Raw genomic sequence first — 16,648 nt, 5'->3', positions numbered from 1 at the left:
CAATAGAGGAAGAACAAGAATGAAACAAAAAGTTCAAGAAAGGCAGTATATGCGAAAGTTTTCACTGATGGAAAGTACAGATGGTACGTGTTCCTGATCTTTAACTTAAAAAAGCAATTAAATCTCTTCAGGAGCACCGGATAAGGAAGCGAAACACGGTGCAAGGGAACAGCTACACGAGTCTTCGGTGACCTACTTTAAAACTCAATTAATTACAACAGAGTCCAGGAAGGTTTCTGTCTCAATAAATACAAAAAAGCATTAAAAAAAAATTGCACCTGGGCTGTAAGGTGCATCGTGGCCAACAACAATTCAGCTTTTATTTTGGAAACTATATTCTAGATTTGTTTTCTTTCTGCTGATTATCTCAGGAATCCATGAGTAATCAAGGCCAGCTGCATTGTTATTATATTGCAATTATTTTCAAGTAGTCTGCATTACACCGACCTCGCCATCAAGTTCTCTGAACTCTGTTCACTTTAATGCTGCATGTTGTTGTTTTGTAATGGAAAGGGCTTGATTTATGTATGAAAGCATAAGCGCACTATGGAACAAGCTTCAACGTTGCTTGCTTTTCATTGCTTTCTTCAAGCAAAGCTGCATACTCAGAGGTTGAGGAGGAAACTTACTTGTATCATTTGAACAGACTTGAGCCCCAAACATATTTGGAGGTGTCGAGTCAGTTATAATGTTAAATTTGCCTGTCTAGAACGTGTTTTTTTGGTCATAGAAAGTGATATGAAATAAATGGTTTTCACAATGACCTTTCAAAGGCCAAAACTCTATTCTAGAATCATAGTATTCAGTTTGTGTCTTCTTCTCAAAACGTACAGGTGAGAGATGTCTTTTAATTGAAATGCACACCCTGCTTCTTTAATCTAATAAAATCATTACTCACAGCAGTTATCAGTTTAACTCCATGTGTTTAATCTCTCCTCCTTCCCTCTGGATCTGTAGCCCATTGATGATTGGTTGAAAGCCGTGCGTCTGTTGTTGATTGGCTCAAAGCTGTGCTTCTGTTCTGACTTAGAGTCTCAGTGAGGCTGGCGTTCTGATGGCAAAACATTATTATTTTCAATTATTCATGTGTGCAGTCACACAGAGAAATATATTGCATATTTTGCCTGTGGGATTTTTATGAGATAATCTGCAGGCTGCAGTCACTTCAGCTGAAACTGGAATTCATTTAATTTGAAGCTGGAATAGACTTTACCTGATATAAAACGAGAACACTTTTAATCAGCCGATCTTATTTTAATTTAAAACATCAGACGTTATTTAAATTACTGTAATTATTTTAATTGTGCTCCACTGTTTCCATTTCTGTTCATTATTGCTCTGTCTTGCCTTCACGATCGGCTCAGTGATATTTACTAATTGCATCCTTTACTCTGCAATGAACAAACTTGTTGGCATGATAAGAGGTTTTGTCAGTTACATGAACAGTACCAGTTATTAGTTAGCATTTATTGTTTCAAAAAAGAGTAAATGGTATTGATAATGGACATCGTGGAGTTCCTCTTTCCTTTCTTCATGTGTCTCTCACACAATTCCTCATTAGTTCCTCTTGAGCAGTCAGCAGATGTTAAGCGTAAAAGGATGTTAGTCTCCAATCAGCTCATTTATGCGTTGTTCTGGACAGAGATGTCAGTGTAAATGTTTCTTCAAAGATCAGAGCGATTTCACCTTTGTTTAGTTTCTATTTTTCAAGGGATAGTTCACCTCGACATTAGCATTTACTCACCCTCATGTCATTCCAAATCCGTGTGACTTTGCTTCATGGAAAACAAAAGGAGATGTTTTGAAGAATGTTCACGCTGTTCTGTTACATGCAGTGAATGTGGATGGTGACCACTTTTGTTTTCCACAGAATAAGTCATACAGGTTTTCGAAAGATGGGGATGAGTAAATGATTATAATTTTTGGATGTACCATCCCTTTTATGTACAAACACAAAGCGACATCTCTTCCAAAAGCGATTTTGTTGCATACTTGAGAAGAGGCATATGGTTTTGTCTCTCTGTTCGATCTGAAAAGAAGCAGAGCATTCAGATTGAATATGTGATCTGCATTTATGTTGTTGAACGATTCTCAATTCAGCTGTAAATGCATCCTGGGATGTTCATTGATGAGGAACCGCAGTATAAAAAACACCCAACCAATCAGCATCATTCATCAGTCAAAATGCATTTTAATGAGATGATTTAATGACATTTTAATGAGTGCGATTTAAAGATCTGTGTTGTAAGATTTATGACTAAAGTTGATTAAGCAATTTCACTTCACTGGAAGGAATTTGAGGAGATGAAAAGTAACACATGGTGAAGAAAAAGACAGACAGGCGTAAACACTGGGATTTTGGGAGATAAAACAGAAGAGAAGTAAACTCTAAGGAGGATAGATAGATAGATAGATAGATAGATAGATAGATAGATAGATAGATAGATAGATAGATAGATAGATAGATAGATAGATAGATAGATAGATAGATAGATAGATAGATAGATAGATAGATAGTTAGTTAGTTAGTCAGTTAGTTAGTTAGTTAGTTAGTGTGTTAGTTAGTTAGTTAGTTAGTTAGTGTGTTAGTTAGTGTGTTAGTTAGTGTGTTAGTTAGTTAGTTAGTTAGTGTGTTAGTTAGTTAGTTAGTTAGTTAGTTAGTGTGTTAGTTAGTTAGTTAGTTAGTTAGTTAGTTAGTGTGTTAGTTAGTTAGTTAGTTAGTTAGTGTGTTAGTTAGTGTGTTAGTTAGTGTGTTAGTTAGTTAGTTAGTTAGTTAGTGTGTTAGTGTGTTAGTTAGTTAGTTAGTTAGTTAGTTAGTGTGTTAGTTAGTTAGTGTGTTAGTTAGTGTGTTAGTTAGTGTGTTAGTTAGTTAGTTAGTTAGTTAGTTAGTTAGTTTGTTAGTGTGTTAGTTAGTTAGTTAGTTAGTTAGTTAGTTAGTGTGTTAGTTAGTTAGTTAGTTAGTTAGTTAGTTAGTTAGTTAGTTAGTTAGTTAGTTAGTTTGTTAGTTTGTTAGTTTGTTAGTTAGTTTGTTAGTGTGTTAGTGTGTTAGTTAGTGTGTTAGTTAGTTTGTTAGTTAGTTAGTTAGTTAGTTAGTTAGTTAGTGTTAGGGGGTAACAGTTATAAGACCCAGGACCAGATATGATGAAAGAAGACCAGGAGTCGTGAAGTCGTGAAGAGTAAAATTTACTGAAGAATAGTTTGCAGTTCAATTGGTAGAGCCAAAGTCTCACGAGGAGGTCGCAAGCTACCTCTACCTTACATGAAAATCGTACACCAGTTATACTGTTTTCAAGGGCATACATTACATAAACATTCACTTCTGATTGGCTCAGAGGACATAAAGTCTAACCAATTATACATAGATAGAAGGGTACGTTGACATCAATCAAGATAGCTGTCATTCAAGTCACGAAGCTCCAGTAATGACCTCGGAGGGGCCATCGAAAAGCGTCATGAGACCTGCCACCCCGTGTCATGAGACCTGCAACATACTGATAAAACCTTCCATCCTCAGAGAGAAGAAATAACAATTACTTTACTTCTTGAGAGATATATGTATGAAAGAAGTAAAACAAATCATAGAGCCATACAGAAATTGACCCCTGTCCGTTAATAGGGTCAGCAGAGAAACCTGATCATATGATGAGGGTTTTCTTTAAGTTTATCACACTCCTTAGTATACATACAGACAAAAAGCCTGTATTTAATGTTCTCGCTCAGGGCCACAGAAGATTAGTCACAGACATCATAAGACATTCATGAAAGATATGCATTCAACCAACATTCAGGAAAGATGTGCATTCAACAAAAGTATGAATAAAAACTATATGTGAATCACTTATTGCATATATGATTAAATAACTTGATATATATAACTTGAGCAGAGAGAACATTCTCTATTTTCCACAGACAGATAGATAGATAGACAGACAGACAGACAGACAGACAGACAGACAGACAGACAGACAGACAGACAGACAGACAGACAGACAGACAGACAGACAGACAGACAGACAGGCAGACAGACAGACAGTGTATGCCTGAGAAGCAGAGAGAACATTCTCTATTTTCCACCTGGTGGTGGCTGACAGATCTGCCCATCTGGAAGCTAGAAAATAAATGAATATGTGTGAGAGAAGGAGAGAAGAGCCTTGTTAATGAATAATTTAATGAATAATTAGGAGGATAATTGATGTCACTTTAGCCGTCATAGGCAGATGAGTCAACGCAGATGAGACATCAGACAGACCACACAAACACGTCCACAGTGAGGAATTCATCTCAGTCAAACGCTGGCATGACTGTAATATCAATGATTGAGGTAAACAGGGAGTGCATCAGGGAAGCCAATGGAGCTGGTATTGGACCAAATAGTTTTTTTCTTTTTGGTCTTACAATGAGGAGAAAAAGAAAAATCGTTTTAAATGCTACAGTTCAATTTAAGCTCCACAAATAATGTAAAGTATGAACAATGGATGTTCAGTATAAAATGACAGTGTTGTTGTTATGAGGTTCACTGAAGTTTCACCACTGTTTTTTGATCTCACGACCAATTCGTACGAGTGAGTAAAATTTGACTGATTCGTATGAATTTGTACGAATTCGTATGATTTGATATATATATAAATATATATCATACATACGAATTGGGAATATGAACTCCTGGCTGCTTTGGGAACATTTTGTCCCAAACAGAAATATTAATGAGTCTCTGAAGCAGAGGCATTTCAAGCAGTCTGAGCAAAGGCTTGGGGTCACCTGGAGGTCATTGTAAGACTGTAACATTGTGAGATGATTGTTGAATGTTTCATGATCAAGTTCAATTCAAAGAAAGATTTTTCATTGTTATTACTGAACTGTTGAACCCTGTTCTTTTAAACAATAAATGGACTGCTTTGATGTCTTTATTATAAATCAGTGTTTTAGTCCAGTAATATAGTCATGTCAGAGTCGCTGAAGAGTTTTACCAGCAGTGTCCCTGTTCACTGCAGTCTGTGAACATCCACATCTGACTCCTTCCCCTTTCAGTGATTTTATTCTTTCTTTCTGTCTCTTTCTCTCTCCTTCTGCCTGTTTTTCATCTTTGAGATGGAATTGTATTCCCTCCGAGAGAAACAGCTGCAAGGAAAGTGCAGAACGTGCAAAAAGTTAGAGGAAATTGTGCAGAAACACACTGACGCACACTCCCCTTGTGTTTTCAGAGCACGATGAGTGTGTGCGTGGACTGAATACCTGTGACGAAAACGCTCTTTGCTTCAATACGGTTGGCGGACACAGTTGCTCCTGTAAACCAGGGTACGTCGGCAACGGGACCGTCTGCGGAGGTAAGCGCAAACATCTGAACTCCACACTTTACTAATATTACACAGTATAATATTTCCAATAACAAATGTAATTGTTTATATAAATATTTATATGAAAACATTTATAAGGCTGTGCTAATATAAATATATGTTAATTTTAATATGAACAAATGTAATAAAAAAAAAAAGTATTTCTTAATTAATAAAACAGGTTTTCACGTAATTATTCAAAGAACAGTAAGAAAAATAAAGACCAAAAAAAAAAAATTACAAGCAAATAACACAATAAAAATAAATCTTACAAATATATAGCAAATTGTTTGTTTTTAATTATAATAAATAGTAACATATTTTATTAAAACAAACAGTATTTTTAATTAAAGTTTTTCAAGTTATTCAAGTAAACAGTTTTAACCCAAATTAACAGCGAATAAAAGAAACAATTATTAAAGATTATTAACAAATTATGCTAAAAGTTATTGTAGTTTTCCTTTCATTATACATTATTATATATTTATTGTTGACATTAATATGAATTAGTTAAAATTTAAAAGGAATTTATGTTTTATTTCTCAATTAAGTAAACAGGTTTTTCCAATAAAAGTAATTATTCAATTAAACAACGCGAAGCAGACTGTATTTGCACTGCATGGCTTAAATTCAGAATGATACATTTTCTCTCCATATAGTGTACATGTCAGTTAGACAGTACTTACCAAACTCATTAAATTTGAAGAAATTTTTAGATTACTTTTTTATAAGTAACAATTAAAGTAATGCATTACTTTTAAATTTACAAATAAAACTAGTTACTTTATCAAATATATAAAGCTACTTTAGGAAGTTTTCCCATTTATTAACCTCTACTGTACCGGTGTGGGCTTATTCATTTCATTTCTGGTGGGAAAGGAACTTTACATTGCCAGAATTTTTTTGTTGTTGTTGTTTTTTGTTATCAAATAACAAACAAGCAAACCCAGCCCTGCAAGTGACAAAAAGTAAAGCAAAAAATAACACAACTCATACTTTCCATAACAAGCAATGTGTTTACTTTTTAGGGAGTAACACAAAATTGTAATGCATTACTTCTTTCCCCAATAATGGAAATCACAATCCGTACTGTTTGCATGGCTACACTGCACACATGCATTAGCTCAGCCTGTTTTTCATTGGTATGGTGAAGCCCTGCTGAAATGTGTGTGTTGTGTTGAAATGTGTGCAGCGCTCTGTGAGGGCCAGTGTCTCAACGGAGGTTCATGCGTCACTCCAGATACCTGCGTCTGCCAGCAAGGCTTTACTGGAAAGAGATGTGAGACAGGTAAGATGCAATTAGGCCAATGGAAGGGCATTTCCTGTAACCTTTCAACGGGGAGCTAGAGCAACAACAAAAAACAAAACAAAAAAAATGAGAGTGGAGAAAATTGTACAACATATTCACATACTGCGATGTCGCCTCTCAAGAGTTTTCATATTATAGTGATGGACTGAGTTGGCAGAAATATTCAGAGCTTCAAGAAGGCGGAGGAGAGGTGATTTATTTTTTATATTTTCCAGGCAAGTGAGATTTCTCTCAGATGATTTCCACGAATGTGAACATGGCCAAAGATGTCTCTCTGTGGACTGTTCAATATTTCATGACACTGGTTTGCTATGAATTTGACGAATAATGTCTTATATGTATTATAAATGTATTATAATGGAGTATAACAAATAAAATTCATGTTTTCTATTTTATAATAATTAAAATACCACATTATTATTTATAATATTTAATTATATATTTTACGTTTTTATATTTAAACATAATATAAATATTTAAATATAATATAAATATTTAAATATAATATAACTTAATTTAAAAAAGAAAAATATAAATACTTAATATAATAATAATAATGGATATAACATTTGAATTATAGTTAATGTTAATATATTGAAATGTATAAACATATTGTAATATTAATATAAATTAACATAAAAAATATATAATTACATAATAAATTATAATAATGATGGTTATAAAAATGTAAATATAATATTTTCAGTAATTGATACCAATGCTAGTGAAATTCTTTTTTATTTTAACAAATGTAAGATAAATATTAATATAAATTATTAATATTAATTTAGTTGTAATTTCATTTAAATACATGTCATTTACATATAATTTATATAAATACATATAATTTAATCATCATCATTTTTTATTATTTTGTCAGTATGGTGAAGTTATGACAACTAATATCTTCAGTCTTCTTGTACTCTTCTTTCATTGTAATGTCAATCAGCAAGATTCACTGGTCAGCTTTATGTCATTGCATTTTAAAAATACGTCTGACTGTGAAGATAGATGAAACCTGTTTCCCCCGACAACGTGTTGTAACTAAATGTGATATGAAAGCATCAAGATTTAGATCACATCACTTCCATGTAATTTCAGTTAGTGTCCTAATCGACCACGGCAAGTGCTTACCAGTTGCTTTGTTTGTATTTTGTCACACTGGACTGACTAGACCCATCCACTCATAGCTGTATATTAAACATTAAATATGTTCTGAAGGGCTGTGATTTTGTGGATTCATGCAGTATTTTACTTTTAGTGTTGACAGAAAAATGACTTGATGCTGAGAACTTGTCATGTCATGGTGAGGACAAGTTCTCCCTGAAAGGGAACACAGAGCAAAAAAAATTTATATATATATATATATATATATATATATATATATATATATATATATATATATATATATATATATATATATATATATATATATAAATGATATATATGTATTTTCTTAATCAGAGTATTTTGAAACTTCTTTAGAACTATTAATTATAGGAGAATGAAAAATTGCACAATATTTTAGGTTTGATTTCAGCTAATATATTTTTCTTATTTTATATATATATATATATATATATATATATAGCCCATATATGACAATATATATATGACAATATTTTACAAGGGTTATGCTTAAAATAAGGAAAATATATGATCGAAAATCGAACCTAAAATATCGTGCAGTTTTTAGCTATAAGGAAGTTACAAAATACTCCAAAACAAGCCAAAAATACTGATTAGGAATTTTTTTTTTATTTAAATTTTTTTTTTTTTGCAGTGCAGGCTTCTGTTGGCAGGTATGATTTCAAGTGAGACACTGAACTCTGGAACAGAAGAAGAGAGATAGACATGAAGCTTTTTCATGGCTCTGGGGATCTGCATGTGTGTGCGCGCGTGTGTGTCCGTCCGTCCGTGTGTGTGTGTGTGTGAGAGAAAGAGAGATAGAGAAGCAGAGACCTCAGAACCCTTTGCTCAACGTTACCCAGCAGGGCATCTGCCGGTGGTTTTTTACAAACCGGTCCAACACCCACTCGCTCCTATGTGTGAGTGACAGAGGGATGATGAAGGGAAAGAGAAAAAGAGGAGTGAGGAGAGAGGAAATGAGGAGGCATGGGGACTAAGGGAGACAGCTGGTGGAGAGATAGAGAGAAGATAGAGTGAGGTGTGGTTTGCGAGACACTGTGTGTGCTGAACGCCTGACTCACCGTTCTTGGAGAGAGAACTGGCTGACACACAGACAAACTCACAGCTTTGGGTCAGGTTTTGCCTACATTATACCAAATGTCCACACAAGGATTGTAAAAGCTGAAAATAACTACGTACAGTAGGAAAACAGCTTAATAAACATGGTAAAACCTATAGATCTTTCTTATTTCTTTTTAGCTTTATTTATTTAGTTAGTCAGTTAGTAAGTAACACTTTACAATAAGGTCCCATTAGTTAACAGTGGTTAATGCATTAACAAGATATTAACTAACAATGAGCAAATCATACAGTATTTATTAATCTTTGTAAATGTTAGTCAACTGTTTATTGTTAGCTCAAATTAGCTCAGGTCTGTTAAATAATATTAACAGATACAACTTTTGATTTTAGAATATGTTAGTAAATGTTGAAATTAACATGAACTATTAATAAATGCTTTAGAAGTATTTTTCATTGTTAGTTCATGTTAACTTGTAGTTAGCTAATGTAAACAAATGGAACATTATTATAAAGTGTTATTATTTATTGCTTGTTTGTGAATTACAGAGCTAAACTTACAAAAAGAAGAGAAATAAAGAGAGGAAAAAAAAAAAAAAAAAAAAAAAAAACTAAAATGTTGTACAGAGAAAAAAACAAGACCACATTTATTTATTTGTTTATTCATTCATTCATTGTTTGTTTGCGAATTACAGAGAGAAATGACCAAAAGAAAAAGAACACAATATTGTTTTTATTTATTCATTTATTTATTTTTGTAAAATCACAAAATATTTAATAATTATTAATGAATGTTTCAACATTTTTTTTTTTTTTTTACATTTCTCATAATCCTAAAACTGTTTTCTTATTAGATTTCTTATTAAATTAGATTTCGAAACCCACATTTTTATTGTGAGCTCTGACTTTTGGACACTGATTTCCAAATGCATTTAGGTTTTCATGATGTTGTGGCATTTTTGTGTATAAATATTTGTGTGATGGAGGACAGATTATGCACTTTATGCTTGTTTTGTGCGCTCAGTCGTCTGTAATCCCTCACGGTTTTCCCTCATGTTTTCTTTTTTCCTCTGAGGGGAAATATAATGTTATGACAAAGGCACAAAAGAGGATAAATATTGCACAAACAAACATAAGAGGCAAAGAAAAGTCTGTTCTTCATCCCTTTGAAACCTCCTTTCCCTCCACTAAAGGAACTGCATTATTAAACTCTCCGTCTTTGTCAGTAAGCCTCTCTTCTTCTTCTTTTTTTATCCATGCCAGCTTGACGTTGGCACATATGACCACATATGGCGACTCCCTGCCAGTTTTGTAAATACAAAGCAATCCATTAGTTCAGGGGATATTGTACTCCTGGTAAAATAGAGAAATGATTTGATAAGAGCATTGTTTTTGTTGTGATTCTGTTCTTTAATGAGAGTAATCGACCGAAGCACAAAGACACAGAATTATCTTCTCCATCAAATATCCTGCTGCAGAGATGCTTTCTGAATAAGAATCGCTCTCTTTTTATCTTCCCCTGAAAAAGAAAGCTGTAGAGAGTCACATTTTCTTTCATATTCAGCTCTTACCTCTTAGAAGACTAGCTGGCACCATGTATTATCCATCGGATTGGCTCAGATGCTTCACACATGCTCTGTTCATAAAGGAAACCCAATTACAGCAGGTCCTCAGGGGTTAAACGCCCTGGGCTCGGGGTCCTGCTTCTTAATCAAGACGTTTCTGCAGGCTACTTGTTAATTCTTTATGTGATGGGTGTATAGCAAGGGGACGTAAGCACATTCGACTTGCGGATAAAATGGCTGCATTGTGTCACTGAACACCTTAAATGCGTCTTTGCACCCGAATGGGAGTCTTGAGAAGTGTTTACTCTTAATATTAAGCTAGAATGGAGCCCTACCCCTATCAAATTTTAATGAGAATATCTTCAGAAGCTCTAGTGAGAAAGGCCTACAGGGAGGAGCGTAAAATTGTGTGTACAAAGAGATTCAAAACAGCTGCTGGATCTGTCCTCCGATAAAACTTCTCCATGTTTATTTAAGTGCTCTGATTATGTCTGCTTCATTGGGTTCATGTATTCCAAGTCGTTACTCATCATGTCTAATGAGGTGGAGATAATTAGAGTTTAGCCGTTGAACGTCTTCCCTTGCTGTGCAACACAGACCTCTGTTTTATCCGGATTAACACTGCACAACTAATATACAAATAATATTATAATGTAATAATATAATGTAAATTAATGATATGTTTTAATTTTATACATTGTATTTTGTATCTTTATATTATTTTATATATTATTATTATAAATTTTAATGTACAATAAAACATTTCACCAGAATTTTGTATGTATATTATTAATTATATATTTATAGGATATAGATATTATATTATAGGATATATTTGCTTTTAATGATCAATAAGTTATGACAACTTATACTTTTACATTGCTTTAACTTAACTTTTTTTATAAGTTATACAAGATTCAAATAATGTAAGTAATTTTAATGTAATTTAAAGCTGCAGTCCGTAGCTTTTTTGGGGTTAAAAATGATACAAAATACATATTTGAGAAAATACATAACTAGCCAGTGTTCAAAACTATCTGCTTGCCGTAGCTCGATTGAAAGCGGTAAGCTTGCAATAATATTTTTAATTTCAGTGGTACTGGTGGATTTCCGCGGGAGATTCGAGCATGTCTTTGAGTCATTACGTCACATCTGTACACATAAAGAAGGAGTCTCGGCTAGTCGTCTATATTGCGTGTGAGGATGCTGGAGGTGGAGATTTATAGCCTTTTCTCACAGCACTTGATATAATTAAACTTATCAATTTGATGGCGGATCCAGAAAGGTTCAAACGACGATCACCAGTGACTACAGATTCACCCACTGTAAAATGCAAAAGACTTTGTTCGGACTTCGGAGCGGCTACAGAAAAAAGAGACAGCAACCGGACCCATGCGAAAACAAGGATACATATCGGAAGGACATTACATGTAGGCACGCAATGCTGACGTTGTTAACATTAACAATTTGAGAACAAAGTATAATTTGCACGGTTTTGCGTGATATGATAAGAGATTTTTAGATTTAATCAGCGCGATTTACTGCAATGTCAGAACCAGAACAAAAGTGGATGTTTCTTACTTGTTCAGATGACATTTTCCGGTGAAAATTATTATGTTGGTCATACTTCCAAAAAGAATAATCTGTGATTCTGAATGCCAGTATCCACATCGGCGCGGTGACTGACAGCTGCACACTCTCCTCAAACATTGTGTTCATCCACTCTGTGTCGTGTCGAAGTTCAATTCACGTAAAGTTGATAATTCCGCGAATGACTGCAATTGTAGATTTCGAACAGAGATGGCGACAAAGAGGAAAAACTGCGGACTGCAGCTTTAAGTTGTAATTACTGAAACATCTAAGTTGATTGTACTTAAAAATTTAAGGCAGCAACTTTTTTTTCTTTTTTTTTTTACAGTGAAGTTTACTTTCTAAATGCTCTTTCCAGGTCCTATTGTTTCATCATGTTATTCCAAAACTTTGGGTCTCATTGAATATCCGTTTCACTTTGAAATATGTCACCAACACCAATAAAATGGGTTGCAAACAGTAATTCACTTCGACTTCAAAGATAAGACTTTCCTCCGAATCTCTGCTTTTGTTTGGGAAACTCTGAGGATCTGCTGTCTGTATTCTCATTAAGAAAAGGTTTGCTTTTGAACTTCCTGTTAAAAAAAAAAAAGAAAAGAAAAAGACTTTGTTTGAGAATGGGACCAGGCTTTCATGCACACAACCGCACTTCGACTCCCTCGTTTGCATCGAGGCCCTTTTACAGTGCCGAGCTCCCCGGCGAGACCCAGCAGTGGGTGTGAATCTGTTCATTAGTGTGAGGATGGAGGGGGAGGATGAAGGGAAGGGGGTGGGAACGAGAGCAGGGCAGATGAAGGAGATAGCTGGGATGGGAACAGCCAAGATGTTCAGGGACCGAGTGGATTGATGACTTGCCGTTTGAAGAATCGTCCCTGATGAAATTGACTTGAGGATACCACTGTGGACCCATAACTATTACCGTCCTCATGGGATTGTAGATTGTATATACTGTATATATATCATGCTGATCACTTTCTTCACTCCAGGTGGCTCATATTGTTATGAAAATATTTGCGCATTGGAATGCTCAGGGAAGATGACGTAAAATTAGAGCAGCCTTCTGTCTGTGCCATCTTTACATCTTTGCTTGCTTTCATTACTTTCGCTTTTATTCTCGTGCACCAACTCGTTCGCTAAACTGAACAACCATTTAGAGTTCTCTCTCTCACCGATGGCGCTGATGCCAACGGACGCTGATTCAACATGCTCAATTGGCCAAAATACCCCTGAAGATGTCCAACTAGTGCCGACGGTGTGGCCGGTCGACGCCCAACAGGGCCTATAGAGACAGGAACTAAACAGAGCATTACTGACAGACTGGGAAGAGAGGTGCTGCAATAATGTAAAATATGTGAAAAAATCTGGGTTTTTTTTTACATTCGAGCATGAAAACATATTCTAGTAGACCCAAAAACAAAATCAAGACTTTGAATAGGTCCCCTCTAAAATAAACTGCGCCCTTGGTTTTGCTAGAGCAAAACTCACCAATGCACACAAATGGAAGTGTATGAGGATCCCAAATGCTGAAGATGGAGCAAATGAGATGGAGACTATGTATTGTGCTGTCGACTTGTGACATTCCGTGACAAATTAGTGGCAGGGCTGCAGGACAGCGGGAACCCTGGGGGTTTACCCGTGAATACACAGTCAATCAATACTTGCGACTGCTTTCTGACAGCACAAATGCCAGCCATTCCTCTGAGAGAGATGAGTGCGCTGTGTGTTTGTGCTCAAGGAAGAAAATGAATAAATGTCATCAGCACTGCATCTATGTATTATTCAGTATTGTTTGTGTTATTTTCGCCATTCTCTGTTTTTAATGGAGGAGGGATTTTGTGTTAGGGGAGTGAAATCTTGACAAAAGTGAAGCAATCTTGCATGGAAAATGTTTTATACCAGACATTCTGTTTCTGATGAAATGTTCCTCAGAATGTTCCTCAGAGTAAAAGGACAGTTTAGTCAAAAAGGAATGTTCTGCCGTACATATTAGAATATGTTCATATTCGAATGTTCACAAGCCTGCTCTGATGCATTCTAATGTGCAGTATTTTGAATTTACACAACAATGAATGTCATTTAAGTGAAATTAAAGACAATTATAATGTTATAAACGAATTCTATTTCAAGTAAATGCTGTTCTTTTTAACTTTCTATTTATCAAAGAATCCTGAAATAAACGTATCACAGTTTCCATTTAAAAAAGCCGCACAACTGTTTTCAACATTGATTATAATAAGAAATGTTTCTTGGGCAGCAAATCAGCATATTAGAATGATTTCTGAAGGATCGCGTGACACTGAAGACTGGAGTGATGATGCTCAGCTTTGCCATCACAGGAATAAATTACATTTTAAAATCTATTTCAATATATTTCACAATATTACTTTTACTGTAATTTTGAGAACCACAGTCTTGGTGAGCATAGGAGACTTTCAAAAATCGTTCAAAAGACTCTCAATTTTTTTTTGAGTGCTATGGTGTATTTTTCTCTCAGAAGTTATCCTTTGGCTTCAGGAGACTTTAAATATGAGCTGCATTGACTGTTTTTATTGGTTGATTTATGCATTTTTTTAATGTTATTTTTGTAACTTGACAGCCCCTGGTCTCCGTTTACTTGTGTAGAAGAAAGCAGCATGAACATTCTGCTAAATGTCTATTTTTGTGTAATGAAGTCAAACAGCTTTAGATCAACTTAAGGGGAATAATGTCAGAATTGTCATTTTTTGGGGGTGAACTATTCCTTTTAATATTTCTCTGCGACATGCGATACTACAAGCAACACATGCAGACCTAATTCACAAGGGCCTTTAGGCTGTTTCTCATATTCTATGCTCTTTCACAAAGACTCTCAAGGCTACGAACAATTTTTTTTCTCTCTGACACATACCCACAAACCCATATTATTCTTCAGCTTTCGTTTGACCCCTCTACTCAGCCTTGCCTGCATTTCTGACATTAAAATTGGCATTGAAATACAACACAATGCAATTCCCCCTTAGCAATCTAATGAGATGGGTGAGGTGAAGCACAATCTGTAGCCTAGGGTTAAAGTCACAAAATCATTTCTAACCCTTGAAGTGTCATTGAACTGACTGGGTCTGTGTGACGCTCTTCGTATCTTTCTGAGTGTAATCCAAGGACAAGGACTGGAAGTTGAATAGATACTGAAGAGCATTATCAACAGCTGTTGGATACGCTCCTTTCAAGACGACCATGGCAAAAGCTCCATTTGTCTTACTTCCTTATGTGGTGTTATGTGGACAGACATCAAAATATACTTATGAAGATCTGCATTCATTTAGGAATTTGAAAAGGTTGTGGATACAGCATAATACAGTCTAGCAAAACATAACATTTGAATATGCACTTTATGGCAGTTTTTGTTTCTTTGTTTGTTCAAATAAAATGTATAATTCTTCATTTGATGGCAAAGCTGAATTTTCAGCATTATTACTACAGTCTTCAGTGTCACATGATCCTTCAGAAATCATTCTAATATGCTGATTTGATGCTCAAAAAAAAGTATTATGGTCAATGTTAAAAACAATGACACTGTGCTTTTTTTCATACATTTCTTGGGTTTCCTCATGCATGTCTCCACCTTGTCACCTAAGACATCGACGAGTGCCTCGATGGGTTTGTGGAGTGTGACAGTCGAGCCACTTGCGTCAACCTACCTGGCTGGTACCACTGCGAGTGTCGTGACGGATACCATGACAACGGAATGTTCTCAGCCAATGGAGAGTCATGTGAAGGTAACTTATTTCTAATGAAACAGTGCTTCTTTTGAATGGAAGTCAATAGAGAAACATGCTTTTCCCCTTCAGCATGGTTGTAATTACGACATCTACTAACAGGGGCTAACTGGGCCGTGCTAACCAGCTAAGCCTTGACCCCTTGGATTTAACCAGTGACTTTTATTGTGGTCTGTTTCTTGTTGGTAGACATTGATGAATGTGAGATGGGGAGGCACAGCTGTGCCAACGACACCGTGTGCTTTAACGTGGACGGAGGTTACGACTGCCGCTGTCCGCACGGCAGGAACTGCACGGGAGACTGCGCCCATGACGGGGAAGGTGAAACACAACGGCAGATCTGGGTGCTGGATGACGACAGGTGCTCGGTCTGCTCTTGTCAGGTGAGCCAAAGGGACTGATGGGAGTTGTAGTCAAAGGAAAACTGAGAAATGAGTTTTTTTACTCAGTCTCTGTCTTTCTCTCCTGTTTTAGTCGGGGTTGGTGATGTGCAGGCGGATGGTGTGTGATTGTGAGAATCCCACGGTGGATGTGTTGTGCTGTCCTGAATGCGATCCTCGTCTGAGTTCTCAGTGTTTGCATCAGAACGGTCTGCTAGCATACAGTAATGGAGAAACCTGGGTGGAAAACTGCCAGCAGTGCCAGTGTATGGTGAGTGACAGCATGTTAAACCAACTCGATGTGGTGATGCATTATGATTACCTGTCCAGTATTTATAAACTACAGTATATATTATATGGTCAATGTCAGAAAGAACTATTGCTGAAGAACATTAGAAAAGGTTCTTTCAAAACTAATTTTGAAATATCTCAGCATTTAGAGATATACTGTGGGGTCCAAATACAGGCCACTAGTGAAAATGCTTGAATTGTGCATTATTTTCTAATT

At 35.5% G+C, this 16,648-nt stretch overlaps 1 protein-coding gene across 1 annotated transcript in view; it reads left to right on the top strand.

Annotated features, from left to right (window-relative positions):
• The window catches only part of nell2b (neural EGFL like 2b), a gene marked incomplete at its 3' end in the record, with an annotated part of 35,877 nt that extends 19,433 nt beyond the window's left edge, over nt 1-16,444 (top strand). The window contains exons 14-18 of the mRNA XM_056244806.1: nt 5,202-5,324; nt 6,526-6,621; nt 15,620-15,760; nt 15,950-16,143; nt 16,235-16,444. Of these exons, the coding sequence (XP_056100781.1) occupies nt 5,202-5,324; nt 6,526-6,621; nt 15,620-15,760; nt 15,950-16,143; nt 16,235-16,444 (764 nt within the window). The remainder of the gene's footprint in view (nt 1-5,201; nt 5,325-6,525; nt 6,622-15,619; nt 15,761-15,949; nt 16,144-16,234) is intronic.
• Between the last annotated feature and the right edge of the window lie 204 nt (nt 16,445-16,648).

This window comes from Rhinichthys klamathensis, unplaced genomic scaffold (genome assembly GCF_029890125.1).
Source record: "Rhinichthys klamathensis goyatoka isolate OS25496 unplaced genomic scaffold, OSU_Roscu_1.1 h1tg001103l_1, whole genome shotgun sequence".
NCBI classification, from domain to species: domain Eukaryota; kingdom Metazoa; phylum Chordata; class Actinopteri; order Cypriniformes; family Leuciscidae; genus Rhinichthys; species Rhinichthys klamathensis.
The sequence above is the reverse complement of the archived record's forward strand: the minus strand, read 5'-3'. Positions and strand labels throughout refer to the sequence as shown.